Below are 23,818 nucleotides of genomic sequence, written 5' to 3'. Positions count from 1 at the left end.
GCTTACGGATCAAGGGTATTTCAATCTTTTCTCTTAAGTGCTAGGTGCACTCAGCAATAATGCCGAGTCCACCTAGCAACATCCAATTATAAATCCTCCTACTTGTTTGAAGGGAGAGGAAATGAAAAAAAGAAAAAACTTAATCATCCTAAAATGATAATTTAAAATAAACAAGCATGATATTTTTTTTATCGCCAAATAAGCATGATGTTACAGTATATATAAAGCATGATGAGGACATAAATTCATAATAGATTGAATTTTAGTTTTCCGAAGTCTTGTCAAATAATTGAAAATTTTAGCCTTTAAAATATACTGGTGTGTATATGGTGAGAATTTTGATTCTCAAACTAATGTGTACAAAAAAAATAAAATTGTTGGGAAAATTCAATTCTTTAAATAAATTTTCATATTTAAAAAAATTAGTCTTTTAATTTTGATAAATGTTATGCATGTGTTATTTGTATATTAAAATCACATCATAATTATTTAATTTTTTTCTCTTTTATCTTTTCTTTTATGTTAAAACAACAAGAATTTAACTTCTTCTGAGTTTTTATCTAGAAGATATTAAAGTTAATAACAATTTTATAATTATTTTGATTGTATTTTTGTAAAGATATAATAGAGATATGGAATAGGAGTAAAAAACTAAAGTGTCATGCTCAGCACGATATTCTCGCTTTGCGCATCAGGACTCCTCAGTCCAAACAAGTCTGTTTAGCGCAAGAAGTCACCTTGAAAGACAGCTATCACGTGCAGTGCGCTAAGCACACATCCTGCGGCTTAGCGCGTTGTCACTTAATCTAGTTGGACATGAGCTTAGCACAAGCACACACTAAGTGCATAAATGTGGTTCTGATTGGCCATCAAGTGGGAGAGATATTTTAAAAAGTAAACATTCTTTCATTAGCATAGTTCACGACGAAGAAAGGAAGGAATCAAAGAAAAGAAGCCATAGCCAGTGCGACGATGATCAATCTTCAAAGCTTTGGTTGATCCATTTCTCTTCCATTTTCTTTCATTTCATTTCACGTTTTACATTTGTAAGCTTCTCATGACAATGAGAAACTAAAACCCACTATTGTGAGGAGCTATGCAAACCAAACTTTCTTTGATGTCATGATTTTAAACTATCTATTTAATATGATGTTGATATTATTGTTTTTTTCTATGTTTATTCACATGTTTGTGGTTTAATCATTATATTTTCATGTAATGTTTTAGGATTTAGACATTGGGAAATATTTATATACTAAGAACTTGAGAAGAACATCTAGGTGATCTATGTCTAGGGGTAGAGTGATATTGTTTAGTCTGTTTTATGCATCTCTGTTCGTAATGCAAATTATTTAATATAACTCTTAAGGGATTAAGAGTGATATTAGATGATTTAGGCTCTCTTACTTGAAGGGTCATAATTAGAATATGTTAATAGATGCGATTAATAATCATATTCATGTTAAATAGAGAAAAATTCATTACGATTGCATCAAGAGTAGTTTTGATAAGCTGAGCCCCCAATATGTTCCATAACTCATCATCAATGCCATTTTACAACTTCGAGCGTTTCTTACTCTTTCATGTTCTTTGCTTTGTAATTAATTTACATTAATTTATATTTATATTTAATCAATGAACAAGATTCGATTTAAGTCACAAATTATTTAAGCATTAGATACATATAACTTTGACTACAAGCATAATTTCTGTAAACTCGATACTCGGTCTTATTGTTTTATTACTACTTAGAAAATAAATAAATAAAAAGTAAATAAAAATACAGTAGAAGAGCCTTGATTCCAAATGAAAAAAATTCAAACTTGATTGAAAAATTCTTTCTGATTATTGAAGAATGGGATAAAAGGATTGATGGCGAAAAATATTTCTTGTTCTTATTAGAAGATCGTGATTGAATCCACGTATGTTTGGTAAAAAGAAAGAAAAATATTATTCTTTAAGAATAATAAAAAGAAAAGTGTTCAATTAGAACATGAAATCGTGACACAAATTGGTCCTAGTTATTCTTTGGAACATAACAGAAGAAGGGAAGAGATTCTCAAACTGAACTAAAAAACAAATCCAATGACTTCAAAAGAATTAAATGAGGAGTCATATGAAATGAACATACTTTTAATATTGATCTCATCCTTTGAAAAATTCAAATTCAAATTTGTTGAGTAATAACTTAATTCTTCCATAAAATACTCTTTTCAAATTATCAATAACTTCCTCATCATTTTCGATTACGAAAAAGAATTATACATGTTCATTTTTTAAATTATGACATGAATTCTATCTCCATAATATGAATGTATGACAAACAAGAAAAGAGGGATAGTTTTTTTTTTCGTTCTTATTCTAATCTTTTTTGTGCAAGTAAAATAAAAGGGAATTTCCAAGAATTAAAGGATTATTTTATCTTTGATAATTATTTATTTAATCGGTAGATGGAAGTATACTGGGTAAAGTGACATTAAGGATAACTAACGCTTGTTAATGAATCAATAAATTCTCAACTAAAGATATTTTAAGCTCCAAAAAACATATGTAATTAAAACCATTATGAAAAAAAACATTACGAAATAGTCAATAAATTATACCTCATGACTTTGTCATTATTGGTAATTTCTTAATACGTATAGGTATAGACTTGGCCAAATTATTAGAATGATTTTTTTAAGATAAAAAAGGATATTTGATATTTTGAGGGGAAAATAAAAGATAAAAGTGTAAATATAATAAGTGATACCGTGAAAAAAAAATGAAACATGGGTCTTTGTCATAATAAAGTATGAATGATGATATCCATTTTATTACAGTTTACCCTGAGATACTTTTTAGTAAACTGTTAAACATTAATCTCATTTAAAACGAAGAAATTATGGAAATGAGTACACAATTAGGATTAAAACTATTGAAGATGTAATAATTTATGAACAGCAATTAGGCAATTATTGGATTGACATGCCTTTTTTTCTTTAATCGAAAAATGAAGACGCCGTCGCTGTGTTTGAAGAAAGACCCACCAAATTAATCCTCATTTTTTCCTTTTTATTTCGTTTTCGGCTTCAAAGCATGAATAAGCCTCCAACTCAGACCTCTTCCACTTTTTTTTTCAGTTTTCATTTCCCTTTACACTTTCTTTCTCTCTTCTCCATCTGGCTACCTCATTCTTAATAAGCACAATTACCAAAAGTGGGGGCTGTTTTCTGAATCACAAGGTTCTTAATTTCTCGCCTGATTTTGCTGTCTGAGTTGAAAAGAAAAGTTTTTTTTATTGTTGTTTTTGAATTTTGGTTGGTGGGTTTTGAGTTTTATGGATGATGGGGTTTATTTGGTGGACAATTTTATTTCCGTTGTTTATGAGAGTAAAGTGACTTATTATTGGTATGTTAATGATTGTTGAATAATTAGATGTTTCAATATTGTGTATTGATTGGTATTTGTATTTTTTGTTTAGATTCATCTTTGAAGTTGGTGGTGGATGAACTGTTGAATTGGTGTCAGTTCTAGCAGGATAGAGTGTTGAATTAGCTTAAAAAGTTGAAATTTTGTTACTTTTGTGGCAGTGAACCTGTCTAGTGAGAGAGTTATGCAAGATGATTGAGTTGCTTGAATATCAAGAGAGGTCAAGTGATGGTTGATCAAGCTGATTTAGTTATCGTTTGTGTCTCTGTTGGGGTGGCCCTTGGAGTTTTGATTGCTTGCCTCATATATTTTGGCATAAGGTGGTACAAGAAGCGAGCTCATCGTCTTAGCCGATCTGCGAACGAGCCTAGCTTAACAACTATCCCTATACGAACAAATGGATTAGAAACTAGCATTGACTTCAGTGCTTCTCTCACCAGTTCCATAGCCACTTCAAGGTCACCAAATCCTCACAATCCTCACAAAAGCTCACATTCAACTTGGTGGAGTCATCAGAATAAAGATGGGTTTGCTTCGGTATCAGGCATTCTGAAGTACTCATACAAGTAAGTACATTTCTCTTTTGAGCATGAGCCTTGCTCTTTCTTTTTTTCTTTCTTCCAACATGTTTTGTTTTTGGATAACTACTATTAGGATGTAAACCTTATGGTTGCTGCATTAAGAAAGTGTTGATTATTTTTTTTATTTGTGGAAATGGGATGTTTCTAATGTCCTTTTATAATGAAGTTCCATTGTATGTAAGAGCTACCACCTTGCACAATTTTATATACATTGCATGTTAGTTTGGAAGAAAAAAGAGAAAAAAGGACTTGGGATTTCTTAGATAAAAAATGCATCCCGGGACATTAACATTTGCAATGGGCTATCTGACATTTTACATGTTATAGAGAAATTCAAAAGGCCACACAAAACTTCACAAATACATTGGGAGAAGGATCATTTGGCACAGTTTATAAAGCAATGATGCCTACAGGAGAGGTGGTAGCTGTGAAGATGCTTGGACCCAATTCTAAACAAGGGGAGAAAGAATTTCAAACAGAGGTATATGCTAATAACCTTTTTGTTCATTTTTTGGGTTATGAAAAAGATCTTTGCAAATTTAATTACTTTAAATACAAGGTTTGTGGGATTCAGAACTTTTCTTTTCTTTTCTTTTGAAACTTCACTAGTGATTTATATAATATTGGAAAAGGATTTAATAGATAGACTTTTGTTTTCCCTCCTATTTCATTTGTCTTCTTTTGATTGAGAGACTCAAACAGTTTAATTTTGACAGGCATCATTCATACATGGCTTGATGCTTGTTGATTAGGCCTAAATCATAATGTCAAAAATTCAAAGAAACCATGCAATATACATTAGATAGTCTGATGTTCAAATTTAACCCAACTTTAGGCATTTCCTATAGTATGCTGTGTGCCAGTTGATTTGAACTCTGTTTTGAAACATTCATTCCTAAAAATGACCTGAAAATTCATTTGAGTTTATATTTGCATTGTGCATATGGTCATCATCATTGGCACATAAAATCCTACTGAGGCATAAATTCCTTTATTTGCCAGATGCTATAGTTAAATAAAACGGTGGGGATGGCCACTTATTTCCACTGGGTTTCACTTAAAGTAATGATATTGGTTCTTATTGGAGCCACTCCAAGTATTACTCCGTGAATTTAACATTAATCACTCTTATCTCCACTGTGTTTTTAATGAGATGTTGATCCAGGTGCTTCTGCTAGGAAGACTGCATCATCGGAATCTTGTAAATTTGTTAGGATACTGCATAGATAAAGGACAGTTTATGCTGGTTTATGAGTTCATGAGTAATGGAAGTTTAGAAAACCTTTTATATGGTAAGCAGAAGATCTTTCACTTTCCTCTTAGGATTTTTCGTGTGTGGTAGTTATATATCAAGACTTACATGATAATCTCACCAAACAGACAGGAAGGTCTTGCTTTCTGTTACATGTTTTTCACAATTATTAGTATATGTAATGTATTTTTTCACCTTTTCCAAGTATGAGACACAGTGGAGGAATTTTTCTTTATATTAGAAGTTTTAACCCTTTAATCTTATAAATAAAACTGTCTTTATATATCTATTGAGAATAGTTGTGTTGTGCATGCATGTAGGTGAAGAAAAGGAATTGAGTTGGGATGAAAGGCTGCAAATTGCTGGTGATATTTCACACGGAATAGAATACCTTCATGAAGGGGTATGTTTAATGTTATATTTTCTCTTATTCTATATAAAAGTGTCCCTGGTTAACATGAATATGCACGGAACAGGCAGTCCCACCCGTCGTACATCGTGATTTGAAATCCGCGAATATATTACTTGATCACTCAATGAGAGCTAAGGTAAGCCTTTTTCTACTATCGCTTTTTGATAGTCAGTTTCTTTTAATCATAATTTCTAAGGTTTTGATAGGATATCAACTCAAACACTATAATCATTTCCAGAATTTCCTTAATTACATGAATGGACAGTTTTCCCTAATTATACCGAATATCTCAATAATATTTCCTAGAATATCTCAACACTCTCCCTCAAAATGAAGGCTGAAGCTTATTAAGCTTTAATCATGTTATAATTAAATCCTTTTTTATGAAAACAAACAAATCGTAAACTTAAGAGGATGGGGTAAAAACAGTCTAGATTTCTATGCACAACCACAAAACAACTAGAGTTGGCACAAGAAACCAAGCATAACCACCAAACAAGAAGATGAGCACGATAACCAAGTAAGCCAAACAAGAAGAGTGATGCAACAAATCAACATAGTCATCAAAGAAGAAGAGGGGTGCAACAAACCAAGTGTGATTTTCAAGTAAGAAGAGGGGCGCAACAAACTAAGCCCGGCTACTGAACTAAAGGAGAGGAAAAGCAAACAATTGCTGCCAACAAACAAGAAGAGGGGTGCAGCAAACTAAGCACAGTCATCCAACAAGAGGGGCCCAACAAATCAAGTGAAGCTGCCTAACTAGAAGAGGGACACAACAAACCACGTTGAGCCGCCAAACAAGAGGGGTGCAAGCTCAGTTACTAAACTAGAAGAGGAGTGCAATTAACCAAATGCAATTAACAAATAAGAAGGGAAATGCAACAATCCAAGTGCAGCTACCAAACTAGAAGGGGGTTACAGCAAACCGAGCACAACAGCAGTCATGAAACACAACAAACCAAACACAATCATCTAAGGGAAAGAAGGCTAAAACTGTCAAACAGAAACCAAGCAAAACGAAGGATGCGACTAAAAATCCATCATGGAGCAACATAGAGATGAAAACATATTGTTGGAGGAGACACACCAAACAAATAAACCCATATCTGTAGGAACGTAACAACGAAACAATAACCAACTAATCGTAGAGGATGGCACTGCTCTAATACCATGTCGGTACTAATGAATGATGTATTTATTTCATAATAATAGCATCGTATTTGTACACTAGGTGAGAGAATCAATTCCATAAATTTAGGAATTAGAATCAAGGATTAAAATCAATCTACATATAGAAATAATGGAAAGAGATTAGAATTTCCTTAATTACATAAATGAACAATATATCCCTAATTATGTCACATATCTCAACAACATGGAAATGGAATTGAATTGAACAATTTCAATGTTGGAATTCGCCCAACAGCAGCTGAATTCTAAAGCAAAGTTTTCCATCTATCCTGGAGTATTAACATAATGACAAGAGAATTATCTTCCTTTTTCTTGTTTGATATTGATTATCTCCTGAATTACTGAGTATGTAGGTTTCTGATTTTGGGTTCTCAAAGGAAGAGGTCTTTGATGGTCGTAATTCTGGCCTTAAAGGTACATATGGCTACATGGACCCAGCATACATTTCCTCAAGCAAGTTCACAGTGAAGAGTGACATTTACAGTTTTGGTATAATAATTTTTGAACTCATCACTGCCATCCACCCACATCAAAATTTGATGGAATATATCCACCTTGTAAGTTATTTTTGCTTTGGAAAGGAACTACTACATCTTGAGTTCTCAGTGCTAGTGTTATAAATCTTTAGACTGATGATTTCTTCTTCACATCTTTATTGTTCATTTACTGCAAGGCTGCAATGGATTATGATGGTGTAGATGGAATTCTTGACAAACAACTTGTGGGAAAATGCAATCTTGAAGAAGTGAGGCAGCTTGCTAAAATTGCACACAAATGTTTACACAAATCACCTAGGAAACGCCCCTCCATAGGTGAGGTTTCGCTGGGTATATTGAGGATTAAGCAAAAGCGCCTCATGAAAGAAGACTCCATGTCATTTGCAAGCAGTAACTTCTCCCGAAGTGTGAGTCAAATAGAGGAGCAACAGGTTGAATTAACTAAAATAACCACCATAAACCACAGGGAAATGGGGTGAACTCATTCATATGTTTTGGGGTGAATTTTTTTTTTTTGTAGGCCTTTGGGAACCAAGGAAGTTTGTAGAAAAAACCATCGATTGTCGCTAGCTGTAAAATGTGAGTCAATATGTACAGATAACAAGAGCGGATCCCATGCTACTCTGAAACATTTTGATTTGTGAATGATCAGTTCTGCCTTGTGAGTTTTTGTTGCTAAATAACAAATAAGTTCTATATATGACCACCAACAATTTATACCAATGAATGCATGCTTTCTGTGGAACAAATAAAGATAATATGAATGATTGAAGGAAAAGGTTTCCTTTTTACTCAAACGAATAAAGAGGTGAAGATAAAGAAGAAGAAAAATGTAACTTTTTCCTAAAAATGACTCTTCGATTTGAAAAGAAAATAATCCAGAAGATAGTTTTAAAGAAAATGATGAAAATGTCCTTACTTTTATTTTATTAGATTATGTAAGATTTAAATGCCTTTTAATACGATTATATTTTCTCTAACAAGTAAAAAGAAAAGTCAATTTTTCTGTCTCTTAATTTTTATTTCTAATTTCTTTTAATCTAAAGAACCTAAAAACTTCCTTTTCTACTCTTTTTCTCTTCTATCCTACTTTTTTTCCTATTTCTTTTCACATCCAAACAAAGAATGATTTGGACAACAGATAGATTGCCGATATATACAAGGATTGAATAAAAATTCACCAAAAGATAAAATCAGAAGAATTTAAAGGCGACAAACAAACCACACTACAAATATCCTTTATATCTCCAGGAAAACATAGGTATATACAAATTTATTTTGGCATCTACCCTGAATTATTCAGCATACTAACCAGTGAACATAAAGTGGGAAAAATAAAAAGGAGCAAATCAGGACATAATCTTCACATCTACTATAGTGGATAAGCTCTCCCCTCTATTGTGCTGATGCAAGACATTGCCTACCTGGAAATCTTCATTTGCTTTTACTCCTGGATAATCCATCCTCCTCAGTCCTCAGTGTTGCGAAAATAAAGCCTCTGTATTTATTTATTTATTTATCTATATATAGTTCCATGTGTACCATATGACACATTGTACAAGTCTCTAATATTTATTAGTTCACTTCACATTTCATTTATGGTCCCCCTAAAACTGGCATGAAGTTCCAAGTCTCTGTCTCTGCTTCTTGCTCACATTTCCTCGTTTGCAATTAACAAAAGCTGGGATCACCAACCTCTGGAAATTCTCAAGAAACTGATTCCACCTCTCTTCATCCATATCTGTTAGCTTCACGAAACATGAGCTTGCAGGTAACTCATTCACAGTTGTGTTTCCAGATGATGTCCCAGCCAAAAAGCCACTCTTTTGCTTTACACCCATCTGCTGCCTACTTTTCTCACCAGTTCTCGTGTTTTTCACAGACACAGAAAGCCTTGAAACATTAGGCACACCATTTCCTACAGGACCATTGTATTCGTCACCACCAAAGGGCAACTCCCCTTCACTCTCAGCCTCGTCCTCCATCACACTTTCCTCTAGTCTAGAAAGTGTGTTTCTAATGATTCCATTTGTAGCTCCAACTTGAAATGGTGGCATTACAGTCAGTTTCTCTTCTATGTTTGTAGTGAAATCCAAATCCCGATCCTCACAATCTAGCTGAAACTGAATCACATCTTTGTCTTCTACTTCTGCTTCATAAGAAAATAATTCTTCCTGATCTAAAAGTTTCTTTGCTTCAATACAGATAAGCTCAAGCTCACTTGGCTCTTCATGGAGACCCTGAAATTCCCTACTCATCATGTCACCAATCTCTGCTAGACAAAGACCAAAAGCTGCTGCTTCCTTGAGGAAGATAGTACAGAGAACCAAAACCCGCAAGCATGCTTCTCGAATCATGGGAAGCTCCATTCTAAGCATTTCTGAATCACGAAATGGGTCTAGGTGATATATATAGTCGAGCTCATCATCTGAGAAAGGAATTGATGCCTGAGGCCAATAGATCCATTCAAAATAAGGATCTTCCAAAGTTTCAGGGAGACAAAGACCATGATCAATGGGAAAAAGCTCCACTTGATCAAACCTTCCAAACCCTTCAAGCTTTCTGACCAGAAGATTTCCTGCATGTCTGTCTGTGTTTAAAATTCGTACATCCAAAATCCCAATCCTATGAACAGCAGCAACAGGGAAACTAGAAGTTCCATGATCACTTGCATCAAAATCATGAGGAATAAACTGCTGCAGAGATGCAATCTTGCTTATTTGCTTTTTGTTATGATGCATACTACCATTGACCCTGTCATTAACATTAAAAATAGAATGTGTGACCTTTACAAGGGCAGTAAAGGGTACATTGGCAAAATGATCATGGTCAAGAAGGTAGGCTGCAACTTCTCTGAAACCTGTCTCCCCAACCCTCACTGAACGTTTCAGTCCTGGTTGTCCAAGAGCTTTGCCAACAAAACCTTTAGGATTGTTTGGTGCATAAGGCTCCTCATCAGTTGGTTTCACAATAGCAACATTTTCACCATTGCTGTTCCTAAAATAATATGCACCTCCTAATCCACTCTGAATGGGGATAGGTTCAATGCCAACTTTTATTGCCTTCATAATATCCTTAACCAGCTGTTTGGTTCCTGAAAACATATCTGAGCAACCTATAACCTCAATTGGTCCACTCTGATCCCTCTGCAGAAGATCCCTGCCAGTAGGTGAAAGGCAAGGGGTAGATGAACTCCTATGTAAAAAGGTCCTAGTGAGTAGAAGTGGAGAATCATTTCTAACCACACTTAGGTCATTCTTCAAGACCATGTCCCCACATATAAGTGAGCTTGCCTCAGTTGGGACATTGAAGGCAACCTGCAATTTCCTTTTCACAGTATGGGCATTGTCCCTTCTATCTAATTCCATTCCCAAAACACACCCAGTTTCAGTCTGAACAAACACACGTCTCCTCCCAGAAGGCTTTCTTTCCATTTTCCCATTCCCACAACACTCACTAGGAGGTCCTTTAAAGGTTGCAACCGCCATCTCATCATGTAAACAGGTGTCCAAATCAGGATACATGTAAGGAAAAAGAGAAGAGGCAAACTTGAATGCCAGCAGCGAAGGTGGCAGTGGCAGAGAGTTTCTCTGTCAAGCAAGCACCAATGTCGAATGCCGGCGCTTGATGTCGCAGAGAAGAGTTTTTTCCATAAACAATCATATTAAATTCTGTAAAATCGAAAAAACTCTTAAAAGTTCTCACATGACAACAGCTTACTCTACAACACAGATTTCACTCAACGGAACTGCTGCTACATCGGAGATGTCACCTGATAACACAAGCTGTGATAGAAAATGAAAAATAAAATCACTACACGGATATATTACCAAAGATAAAAACAAATGAAGGAAAATTCATTTTCCAAATATTAATTTTCAGTCAAGCACAAGAAAGGATGTTAAACTTTATTCTAAATGAACGGCCTTATGAATTTAACAATGGATTTTTAATTAGTTATTGAAGGATCAAAGGTATCTAATCAATCATAGCAATCAAAAGAAAAAGATGAAAAGAAGCTGATGGATATCATCTCCATCAGTGCAATATAATGACATCTAAATTTGGCAGATGTATATCACCTCCATCGGTGCAATATAATGACATCTAAATTTGGCTACTCCCAACCAAAGAAATCACTGTTCACCCGTGACAGTAAGCACCAGGTAGTTCGTGCTTGATGAAAAGAAAAAGAGAGGCAATTGATCTTTATATATGAGTAATCACAAGTGGATAACTAAATTAGGACCATTCACTGGAAAGAGGAAGTACGATGCAATTTATGTTTTCAAAGGAGTGTTTTTTTTTTGCATTTTCCTTGCTTAACCTAATCTCAACAGAATAAAAAATGTAACTTATTCTGGCTTGCATTTCCTCATATGAAGTGGCCCCCAAAAGAAAGGACTATTTGAAAAGCTTAATTAATTAAGAAGTTCTAACTAGCCTAACCACTCACTCAACTAAAGACAAACCGTCCATCATTATATTATATTTAAAACAAACCGGCCATAAACCTGGCACTAAAGACTAAAGTCACTCCATGCATTCTCTAACTCATGACTGAAGTCCACAACCTAAATTGATGTGTAAAACCTGACTATCATGAGAATTGGCATGACCATATGTGAACGCAACTACGACAACAATGGATTTGGATCCTCCTTTTCTTTAGAAACATGACAGTCCCATATTCTAATAGAAAGCAAATTTTTTCCTTGCACGGATCTGCCGCTGCACAAATTAGAGGACACAAAGTTTGAACTTGAAGAAAATTATCATCCGATCACAGATTTTTATATATAGTAAATTATTAAGTTTTACAATAATTGGCTTAAAAATCATAAGTAGGATAAGATGATTTCTGATTAATTGGCAATGTAAAAATCTTTTCACCAATAAAGTATTAAAATTAAATTATTGTTATTATTATTACACCATAAATCATTAAATTGTGATTTGAAGAAGCATATAGTCGAAGTACTAAATGGTTAAAATATTCTAACAATCACGTACTTAATAGATTTTAGACATTTAAAAAAAAAATCTATTAGTTACACACAGATTTTAAAATTAATGAACAAAAAAATAAAATAGGATAAGATTCTTGCCTTCTTCAACCTCCAGAAAGAGCCAAAGTTTCACAACTCTTTATACCAGAGCCTTCGGCCATGGTTAACGACTTTACCTTCTCAGTATCTACATCAACAACAGCAACAGGAAAATTATATACCAATCTTTAATTTTAATTTCGAAGGAAAAGAAAATGAGAATAAATAAAAAATTCAAACCATTGGATTCATAAAATAAAAACAGAAAGCGATTCGGTTCAGATTTCAGAAACTTGAATAGATCGTATATTCTAGAAACCACGAGAAAAATTATTTAAAAAGAAAAAAAAATGAGAAGAAAATGAAGAATAGTCACCCACGAGAGGGAGATCGAAGTGACGGTGGCACCGCCCTGAGCGTCGGCGGTAAGATCCGAAGAGAGAGGGAATGATGTGCGTCAGTTGGTACTGTCCCGCCGCAGGATTTATCGTTTTCTTGCTAACGAGATAGTACGGTCTATGCTTTAACTGATTCCCATTTAAATCAAAATAATCAATAACTCCTTATTTTATTACTATTTTTTTTGTACAGTTTAATATATTTTTTTATTTAGCCAAATAGTACACTGCATCCACAAAGTTTAGACACGTGGGGTCGAGTGGGCCCACCATGAGGCACGTGGCGGTACTTCAAATGAATATAACATCTCATCTTTAAGAAAGTTTGACATGATAATTGATCATTATAAACTTCATTTTTTTTGTTGTCCTTTTTTTGTTGTCCTTTTGAAAATCTAATGTAGATTGCAGTTCGTACTTTGTATCTATCATCTTAATCCATATCTTTATTATTAGAAAAATAGGATAATGTTTAATGGACAAACACGCATTATTAGTATTATTAGAGAGATGAAAAAAATAAATGAGAGAAATGAGAAGTATAATGTGATTATCATTAAAATTAGGATAATTTTTAAAAAAAATAATAAATAAATTAGGATAACGTTTAATGGACAATCATGCACATATTATTATTAGTAGAGAAATGAAAAAATAGAAGAGAGAAATGAGAAGTATAATATGATTATTATTAAAAATTAGGATAATGTTTTTTTTAAAAATAAATAAATTAGGATAACGTTTAATGAACATATTACTATCATTAGAGAGATGAAAAAAATAGTAGAGAGAAATGAGAAAAAAAAATAGTAGAGAGAAATGAGAACTATAATGTGATAAAACAAAGTGTTAAATAATGTGTTTAATGTTCACACATTTTTTAATCTTAATATTTATAATAACTAGCTGTCCTCTGCACGGGTTGGAATTTAATATTCATAATATATTAACAAATATAAGTTTAAATAAATTTCTATAATCTTAAATTTTTGTCTATTGTATTTATTTTGGACCTTTTTTTGCTTTATTGGAGGTCAGAAAGGTCATTCTTTTTGTTTAAATATTATTGTATGTTATAATAATATTATAATTAAGTTTAATCATAAACGAAGAACGAATCTACATTATTTGATAAATGGAGTGTTAACTAACATTATACTATCATATATCTTTTTAATTTATATGGGTAGAATTGTAGGAAAACTTTTAGATTCATATGGATGAATTTCCACCAATTTAAAGATGGATTTTTTTTTAGTTGTCATACAAACTTGGATTTAATACTACACTTATTGGGACATGGCGAATTAACTCGGTCAAATACACTAATAAGTTTTGCAATAAAATTAAGTAAATGAATAGAGGAAAATAGTAATGTTTGTCGTGATTTTAGGTTTGTAAGTCAAATGAGTTACTTACCTTATCCATATTCTAGAGATACATTAAGGAAAGAATATTAATTTTTTAACTATCAATATTTTAGAGATACATTAATTCTTTTCAAAAGCTTTGACCCATTCCTTGTTTGCAAATCTGTTAAAGCGTTAGCTTTACCATGCATCCACCTTATATTGAAACATATCAATCAATGTGAAAATATTAACATGCTAATAAATATTAGAAAACGTATGAATGACACGAATGATGTGGTGTCTCATTTAGTCTAACCGTCTAGCGTAATATAATATTTGCTTGTATTTTTTTTTTTCATCAGCCAAATAAATTTTATTCAATTGGGGTACAAAGGGTACTATTTCATGCTTCTTTCTCATGTCTGATTCTGAAGCTGATAGCAATACGGCCCAGAGCAGATCCAAGAGAACCCACAGGATACCTGCACGATACCGTGACTCTGCGTGAAGGATACTCGCTGATAGCTTGAGGAATACTTGCTGATATGATATTAGGATATTAACAGAAAAGTATATGTTTGTTATTGGTATTTGATAACCAATTCTGTTATTACTTAGAAGTTTGTTGGGATAGCTGACCCAATTTCAGCACGTGCTTATAGTCACTTGTTATAAATATATGGAAGATGAATAAAATCAGCAAGAGGAAAATCATTTCTATTACCTGATATCCATAGCTAGCTTAGCTTAGTATACTGTTTCATAGCAAAAGCCAAATCAAGTTTCAACATCCTCAGATATGACAGCAGCAAATCAAACAGAGTAGGTGGTAACATTAATTCAAGGCTTAATTCTACAATGATCTATTGCTTGCAGCAGGTTATGTTAGCCACTTCTAATGACTTTATAGCACACTGCTCGTTGGGGTTTAGCAATGATGAAGGCCAATGCATATTAAATGTTCTCGTAACACCTGCTGGAGGTATAATAATCAAAGATAATAAGTAACAATTAATAATAATTAATATATAACGGTTCTGTTTATGCCACCTAACAAATGATTCGTTCAGCTTTTTTTAAAATTTATTTTAGCTTCTAATGATTCTTACTAATTAAGAATGTGGTCTGACAATTCACTTTGGCTTGTTCTTAGTAGTAGTTTCTATTAGCATAAGGGTAAGATGAAAGGTGTGGAATTGGAGGAGGTTGACACATCAACAAATCATGTGATGTAACAAAAAATATAGTATTAACGTATAAGCGCGCATCTCAGAAATTATATATTATAAATAGATATATAAAGGGAGCAGTAACTCTTATCATCCCCATAGTCAAGGTAGATCATCCAGTTTCCTTGACAAATTTCAAGCAAATTAGTTCCTATAATTTCCTCCTCAAGATGGCCTCGAAAGTGCTTGTCCAGAGAATAAGACCCCGCCAAAAAATCATTCATTTTAGCATAATCAGAAGGGCAAAGAAGGGTATATTCTTTTCAAAATTGATTTCGAGAAAACTTGGGATAGAGTTAATTGGGGTTTTCAGAGATTGACTTTGGCACAATTCGGTTTCCCCTCTCCCATTATCTGTTGAGAAATTTTATAATTTTTCATTAATTAATTAATATGAATTACATAATATATTATAACATTTATATTAATTATTTATATTTAATAAAAATTTAAAATATGATTGTAGTCCTTAATAAATCAAATCAAGAAACCGTATTATTGTTGATATTTTATAAAAAATTCTTAAAATTTTAAGTGATACCAAAATCACTGATAGATTATTGAAAATTAAAGTTATTTTGGTAATGTCATGTTGTTTTGTTAGGTGAATCCTATTTCATTTGGAAAAATTAATAATTGTTGCTAAATCGTGAAATTGCTTTATATTCACTGTGTCGATTGTGGTTTGCATTGGCGTCATATTTTTTAAAGTTTTTTTCGTTTCCGATAAACAATATATGTATTCGGAAGGTCTTCAATGAATGGCTGATTGTGTTTTGCGTTCACATTTGTTTTCTTTCTTAATATAGAAAAAGAATTATTGTGAACGTTTCTTGATTCTCGAGAATTGCATTTTATCCGATTCATGGTGTTTTATATATTTTTTTAAACGTTTTCTTCGAGAATCCAAGAGTAAGCAATTAGCGTAAAGTTTTCGATATAAAGTTTTTCTTCAAAAGTTTTTTTTTTTTTATCACATTGAAGACAAATCCACGTGGTTTATACCTTTGCATAAGGTTGTTATGTGCTATTTGTGCATCCATGTACATCATGATGTTGTGTATGTAGGATAATTTTCTTGCCACATATATTGTTTAGATGGATTCTATGTACTGTTGTGTATAACTTCATTGATATACATGAATAAGTAATAAGGAATTTTTTTTTTGAATAATCTTATTACTTTTTTATTTGTATAAAATCTTCTAAAAATTTCTTTCACGAATTAATACATGATTTAATTATTCTTTTTAATTTCTTTCATGAATTTGTAATAATATTATTTACGGATGTGATATTTATTTGTCGTAATTAATGTTTTAATTTTTTTGCTATCATGATTGGATGCAAATTTAGCTATAAAAGGTCTTTTTCATTTATTTACATGTCTAGTGATTATTTTAACTATATTGATTGACATAATATATTGTCAAAGTAATTCATATCGTGAAAACTGACTTGATTAAAATTATATAGATTTTTGTATAAAATTATTTATGCAAATTGTGTTCGGCTCAAAGAACAACACAATTTGGCCAAATAATAATATACATGCGATGATAAATATGTGACAATTATAAAGTATTTTCATGTAAATAATAGTCAATCCAAAGAAAGACTATTATTTAACAAAACTAATGGTCAATATTTGATCATTGCGTTGAGAGTACCAATTACAAATTAATTTCTTTGTCCAAAGACTAAGAATTAATGTTGTGCTAGATATCTTGTGACGGGTCTATTATGCAAAATGTTTTTTTGTGAGCATGTTATTAATTGTGTGGTCTCTATTTAATTTTTGTTGCTAGTGATGCAAATGTATCTGCTCAAGTGAATTATCTCTCATTCTCGACGGTATGGATTTGGCACTGAGAACGGAATGACCCACTTCCACTTCAGAAACCTCTAATGAGTCAAAAATTGAGAAATGGGGTCGTTCCAATCAAATGTGCATTACGATCATGAAACGCTTCATTCCAAAAGCATTTCAAGGCCCTATTTTCGAGGGTGGAAATACAAACAAATTTCTTGAGAAAATTGAACAATACTTTGCCAAAAAATGAGAGGACAGAGACAAGTAACCTTTTGGCTAAATTCATCTCCATGAAATATATGAACAAAAGTAATATAAGGGAGTACATAATGGAAATGTCTACCTTAGGCATCAAAATGGAAAGCACTTAAGCCAGAACTTGGTGAAGACCTGTGTTAACTCATTAGCAAGTGCACTAATTCGTCCAAGTGGTAATTTTAAAACGGTAAGTCCAAGTATCGCTTCCATAGGGATTTCGTTTGTACTCAAGACGATATATATCCAATTTTTGTACAATTAATGAATAGATTTATGAAGAACAATTTCAGGCATTTTAGTGAAATAACCAAACTATACTAATCTAAGCTACGACTGAGTAAGAAAAACACACACTAAGAGTGGCGAAGGATCGTAAACGTCGGATTTGAATTTGTTGGGGGATTTCCTACCAAAACTACTCTTAATGTGCCTAATTCCCCGAATATCTTTCTTAATCCCTCAACAATGAAATTAGTTGAACTGCATGATTAATGGAGATGCATCAACAGGCTACACAACTTCGCACTATCCCTATCACTGAAGCATTTAGATGCTCTTTCTAGTTCTAAGGATAAAAAGACATTTCCCAACGCCTAAACCCTAAACATAGCATATATATGGGTGATCAGACCAAATACATGTGAATAAGCACAAAAAGATACAATGAAAACTATAATAACATTAAATAGATAGTGAGAGTTATTACATCAAGAAAGTTTAGTGAAAAGCTCCCCAACAATCAGTGGTTTAGCCTCTCATCGTCATGAGAAGCTTAGCTATACAAAAGGGATAATACTATGTGGAGGAATGGAAAGAAGATGGGTGTGGAGGAAGTTGGTGGCTCCCAATAGTTGTCTTCTTTTCTTCTTTAAGCTCTAGGTTTTCTGTGCTATTCCCGAAAGAAGTCCCCTTCAAGCTCTAGTTTTTCACTTAAAAACCATTATGATATAAGTTTTTGCAATTCTCACACTAAGTGCAGCCGTGCTAAGCGCATCTTCACGTGACTTCAGGCTTTCCAAGCAGCTTCCTCACACTAAGCAGAATCTTCCCTCTATGTGGCTACGGCTCGTTAAGCAAGCCTGGTGCACTAAGCAAGATTCGTCAGGCTTCAATTTCTCTTCCAATCCCTCAACTGTATTTCTACAAAACAAAAACCACCAAAATAGTATAAATCTAATAGTTTAGGCATCTACTACACAAAAACTTGGAGGATGTCAAGATTCCAATGATTCACACAAAAAGAGGCAGTAAAAGAGAAGAGAAATTTGATAATTCCTATACATCTTAATTATAGAATAAAATATGCTTATGCACATTAGTTATCAACCTGCAACCTGCTCGTGTATTTAGTTTTGATCTCACTTCCTCTGCACACTTTGGGCAATTCAAAGTGAGCTATATAACACTTAGAAGGACAAATGGTCCCTTAATGATTTTATACCTCATTGTGTGCAAGAGGAGGAGCGACTGCAGAGAGACGACTAAAAGTGCTTATTTAAGCTCGACCTCTTAGAATAAAAAAATAAAAAAGAAGAAAACTAAGGGTAACTCTTGTTTGTTCTGAAGTTAATTTAGCTTTTTTAGCTAAAGATACTTGGTGGATGAATTATGGTGCTACTACTCACATAAGTGTAACCATGCAGGGTTGCTTGTGGAACGACGACAAAAGGGTTGTGGTGGAGGCTATAGGAACTTTTAGATTATAGTTAAAAACTGGATTTTATTTGGATTTATTTTAGACTTTTGTTGTACCCTCTTTTGGATGAAATTTGATTTCAATTTCTAGTTTCGAAAAATTTAGTTTTTCTTGTTCATTTGGAAATAATAAAGTTAGTCCCTGCCAAAATTCAAATTTGACTGGTTCCGATTTTTTAATTGATAATCTATATATGCTAGATGTTATTTGTTCCTATAACCAAATACTGCAAACAAACCACGTAGTACAAAATGAAAAGTAAATGAGAATTCAATCACCTTATGGAACAAACACTTAGGTCATATATCTAAACACAAAATTCAGAGACTTGTGTCGGATGAAATTCTTGAACTTTTAGATTTATCAGACTTTGAAGTCTGTGTTGAATGCATAAAAGGAAAACAAACAAACATGAAGAAATTAAGTGCTGAAAGAGCTAAAGACGTCTTGGAACTAGCACATACGGATATTTGTGGTCCTTTTCCAACACGTTCTTGGAACGAGCAACAATATTTTATCTCATTCATAGATGGCTACTCTAGATACGGTTACCTATATTTGATACATGAAAAGTCCCAATCCCTAGACTTTTTAAGAGTTTCAAGGTTGAAGTTGAAGTTCAACTTGGAAAGAAAATTAAGGCTGTCAAATCTGACCGTAAGGGTGAGTACTATAGCAAATACGATGGATCAAGAGAACAACATCCAAGACATTTTTCATTTTCTTCTCAAAGAGTGTGGAATTGTTTCGCAATACACTATGCCAAGCAAACCTAGCATGTATGGTGTAGCAGAATGACGAAATCAAACTCTTAAGGATATGGTGAGAAGTATGGTTAGTCATTCTTCTTTGCTAGAGTCATTTTGGGGAGAAGCCATAAAGATCGCAACTTACATCCTTAATAGGATGCCAAGTAAAGTAGTTAACAAAACTCCTTATGAACTTTGGACTAGGAAAAAGCCAAGCATTAAACACTTGCATATTTGGGGTTGTCCGGCTGAGGCACGGCCTTATAGGCCGCATGAAAGAAAGCTGGATTCAAGAACAATTAGTTGCTATTTTGTTGACTATGACGAACGCTCTCGGGGCTATAAGTTTTACGATCTCACTTTACGATCCTTTTTTGAAATGGGAAATGCAAGATTTCTTGAGGAATTTGAGTTTGGGAAGGAAGAGAACATAATGAATGTTGTCTTTAAGGAAGAACTTGTTATTTATAGTGCTCAAGTCCTCATACCTATTACTGTTCAAGAAACAACGCCAGTAATAGAAAGCAATGTTCCAATTATTATTGATGACATTGTTCAAGAACAAGACAATAATGAGGTTCTCTCTCAAATACCTATACAACAACCTTATAAGATCTATTAGAGAGAAGAGAAGTTCAATCCCAAATGATTATATTATCTTTCTCCAAGAGCATGAGGATGACATTGGTTTAACAGAGGATGATCCAATCAACTTCTGTCAAGCTATGTGTAGTTCTAACTATCAAGATTAGATCGATGCCATGAAAGATGAGATGAAATCTATGCAAGGCAATGACATTTGGAATCTTGTCGAATTACCTAAAGGTGTGAAACCTATTGGTTGCAAATGAATATTTAAAACCAAAAGGGATTCAAAAGGCAATGTCGAGAGATATAAGGCTCATCTAGTTGCTAAAGGTTTTACCCAAAAGGAAGGCATTGACTACAAAGAAACTTTTTCTCCAGTATCTTCAAAGGATTCTTTTAGAACAATAATGACACTGGTAGTTCATTATGATTTAGAGCTACATCAGATGGATGTTAAGACTGTGTTTCTAAATGGTGACATTGAAAAAACGATTTATATGATGCAACCAAAAAATTTGTTATCAGGCGACTCAAAGTCTATGGTTTGCAAACTAAATAAATCCATCTATGGTATGAAACAGGCTTCTCGTCAATGGTATTACAAGTTCCATCAAATCATTACCTCGTATGGTTTTGAGGCAAATGCAGTTGATGATTGTGTATATCACAAGTTCAATGGGAGTAAATACTTATTCTTGGTATTATATGTCGATAATATATTGCTTGCTAGTAATGATGTAGGCTTCTTACAAGAGACTAGAAAATTTCTGATGAAAAATTTTGAAATAAAAAATCTTGGAGAAGCCTCTTTTGTGTTAGGTAATAAGATACTAAGAGATTGTTCTCAAGGTATCCTAAGGTTGTCACAAGAAAGTTATATTGATAAGGTCCTAGATAAATTTGGCATGAAAAATAGTAAACCAAGAGATACCCCAATAGCCAAAGGAGATAAATTCAGTCTCAACCAATGCCCTAGTAATGACCTTGAAAGAACAGAGATGCAAAAGATTTCTTATGTGTCAGCAGTAGAAAGTCTAATGTATACTCAAGTTTGCACCCATCCCGATGTAGCATCTGTAGTAGGAGTTTTGGGCAGATATTTGAGTAACCTGGAATGCAGCATTGGAAAATAGCAAAACGTGTGATGTGTTACCTAAAGAGAACAAAAGGATACATGCTCACTTATCAGAAGTCTGAGAATTTAGAGATCATTAGGTACTCAGACTCTGATTTTGTTGGATGTCAAGACAGTAAACGCTCCACATCTTGATATATATTTATGTTGGTTGAAGGAACTATCTCTTGGAAGTTTGCTAAACAGACTCTTGTAGCTTCTTTGATCATGGTCGCGAAGTTCATTGCTTGTTTTGAGGCATCCAACCATGGGTCATGGGTGAGAAATTTTGTCACTGGTTTGCGTGTGGTCAATGGCATTAAAAGACCATTGAAAATTTATTGTGACAATAAATCAACAATTCTTTACTCCACAACAATAGGATTAATGATTTGTTAAGGAAAGAGTTCAGAATAAACAGATTTTCATAGAATATTTAAGGACTAATGATATGCTAGTTGACCCAATTACAAAAGATTTGGTACCTAAAGTTTTTCATGAGCACATTGCTCATATGGGTGTGGTTCCTTATAGTATCTTAGTTTAGTGAAAATCTCATTTATGTTCTATGTTTTATGTTTTTCAGATATTTGTATAGATTGAATTTTCTATAAAATAAAGTTGAAGTTTACCATTTCATTCGGAGCTTGTTTTGTTTGCAATATTTATGTTGTGTTTGGATTGTTCTCTATAAAAAATAAAATTTGGACTAGTTGAAAATGAACATGAATAAAATCATATTACATGTTATTTTCATGTCGCTTATCCATATTTGATCTATATCATCAAGTATATGTGACATTGATGATCATTGTAGCTCAATCACGTTGGATAGTGATGAAAACTACAACGATTTTGTGTTACTGTATAAGATGGACCAAATTGTTTAAGAGAAGTCTAAAAGTAAATAGCATACGGTTGTGCACCTAAGGACTTTTGTAGTATAAATGACTAAAGTTAATTTGAAGTCCAAGTGGGAGATTGTTAAGAATTTTATAATTCATAATTAATTAATGTGTGTTACATACATTTATATTAGTTATTTATATTTTTTTTATGGGCTCAATATAAGTGATCTAATTTGGTGAGCCTATTAGACATCATCAGAAAATTAATATGGGCTTAATAAGCGGAAATCGGTTTGGCATGTTAAAGAATAATGAAAACTCTAATAGGTTAAAAACCTAAAGCACGTTCGTAGTCTCCAATACACCAAATCAAGAAACTGTATTCTCTTCTCTCCATTTGACAAGAAAACAAAAGTTCCAACAAAGGAAAATGATGATTTGGTCGAGAAAGATCATCAAACCAATTGCTCCTTATAATTGTTAATTCTGTTGCGTATTATAAATTCAGGTATTCTTCATAATTCCTCTTAATAATTTAATATGATGTGTTTCTGGTAGTTATTGGTATTTTATAAGGTTATGCTAAAATTCTAACATTATCAACCTCATCATAAATTTAGATTCCGTGTTGGTAAGGGGGACATCTCTCTCTAGTTTGATCGATGGTCCTCTCATGGTCATTTCTGTGACAAGGTTGACTATGTTAACATTCATGATGCTCACCTAACTCTTTGTGACATCAATGTTGAAGGAGCTTGGCAGTGGAACAAAATAGCTGCCTATGCCGAGCTCCATGGCATTTATCATGGCCTCAACCTTGCTTGGCTGAAAGGTTTGAGAAGGATTATCTGTGAGTCTGATTCTAAAGTTGTGCTTCAGTGGTTACACAAGTTGTTCTCCAAATTCATCCTTATGCTCCATTGGTTGATAAAATTCGCAATTTTGTAATTGTTTAAAACTATTTTTATGCTCTGTGAGAATTATCAATAAAATGTAAAAGTTAAATTGGGCTGATTTGTTTAAACTTCTTTCATAATTGTTTTTCTTTTAGGTTTAAACAAACTATCTCATTATCACTTTAACTAGATGAGTATTTATACAATACCTGATACACAAAAGAGGGAATGTGAAATACACGGTAATTAGTTGTGTATGACTGTAGGGGTGGGAATAGGCCAGGTCAGGCCAGGCTTTAAAAGGCCTGAGCCTAGCTTACGATTAATTTTTGAGGCCTGAGCCTGGCCTATAGCCTATCAAAAGCTTTTATTTTGGCTCGGTCTGGCCTTTTTAAAAGCCTAGCCTGGCTTGGTAGCCTATTTAAAAGCCTTTTTAAAAATCTTCTTCACATTAAATCTTTAATATTCCTAGTTGTTTTTACAAA

General features: G+C 33.2%; 2 protein-coding genes across 6 annotated transcripts; one reads left to right on the top strand and one right to left on the bottom strand.

Annotated features, from left to right (window-relative positions):
- Positions 1 to 2,122: 2,122 nt before the first annotated feature.
- Positions 2,123 to 8,009, top strand: LOC100792253 (probable leucine-rich repeat receptor-like serine/threonine-protein kinase At5g15730-like). Of its 3 annotated transcripts, none has more exons than XM_006584503.4 (8): positions 2,123 to 3,224; positions 3,573 to 3,977; positions 4,320 to 4,473; positions 5,158 to 5,284; positions 5,565 to 5,647; positions 5,721 to 5,792; positions 7,201 to 7,404; positions 7,521 to 8,009. In XM_006584503.4, the coding sequence occupies exons 2-8, from the start codon at positions 3,640 to 3,642 to the stop codon at positions 7,821 to 7,823; spliced, it is 1,281 nt and encodes a 426-aa protein (XP_006584566.1). In that variant the 5' UTR covers positions 2,123 to 3,224; positions 3,573 to 3,639; the 3' UTR covers positions 7,824 to 8,009. The 3 variants fall into 3 exon arrangements, with proteins under 3 accessions (XP_006584566.1, XP_006584567.1, NP_001241274.1); XM_006584504.4 differs by having other exon boundaries at positions 3,464 to 3,977; NM_001254345.1 differs by lacking the exon at positions 2,123 to 3,224 and having other exon boundaries at positions 3,640 to 3,977; positions 7,521 to 7,823.
- Positions 8,010 to 8,546: 537 nt separating this feature from the next.
- Positions 8,547 to 12,975, bottom strand: LOC100792780 (phosphatidylinositol 4-kinase gamma 7). Of its 3 annotated transcripts, none has more exons than XM_006585755.4 (3): positions 12,769 to 12,975; positions 12,453 to 12,540; positions 8,547 to 11,129 (listed from the first exon to the last, which is right to left on the bottom strand). In XM_006585755.4, the coding sequence occupies exon 3, from the start codon at positions 10,866 to 10,868 to the stop codon at positions 8,952 to 8,954; it is 1,917 nt and encodes a 638-aa protein (XP_006585818.1). In that variant the 5' UTR covers positions 10,869 to 11,129; positions 12,453 to 12,540; positions 12,769 to 12,975; the 3' UTR covers positions 8,547 to 8,951. The 3 variants fall into 3 exon arrangements, with proteins under 3 accessions (XP_006585818.1, XP_040873770.1, XP_014634724.1); XM_041017836.1 differs by having other exon boundaries at positions 12,773 to 12,934; XM_014779238.3 differs by lacking the exons at positions 12,453 to 12,540; positions 12,769 to 12,975 and adding an exon at positions 11,427 to 11,975.
- Between the last annotated feature and the right edge of the window lie 10,843 nt (positions 12,976 to 23,818).

This window comes from Glycine max, chromosome 8 (assembly GCF_000004515.6).
Source record: "Glycine max cultivar Williams 82 chromosome 8, Glycine_max_v4.0, whole genome shotgun sequence".
Taxonomy (NCBI): Eukaryota; Viridiplantae; Streptophyta; class Magnoliopsida; order Fabales; family Fabaceae; genus Glycine; species Glycine max.
The sequence above is the reverse complement of the archived record's forward strand: the minus strand, read 5'-3'. Positions and strand labels throughout refer to the sequence as shown.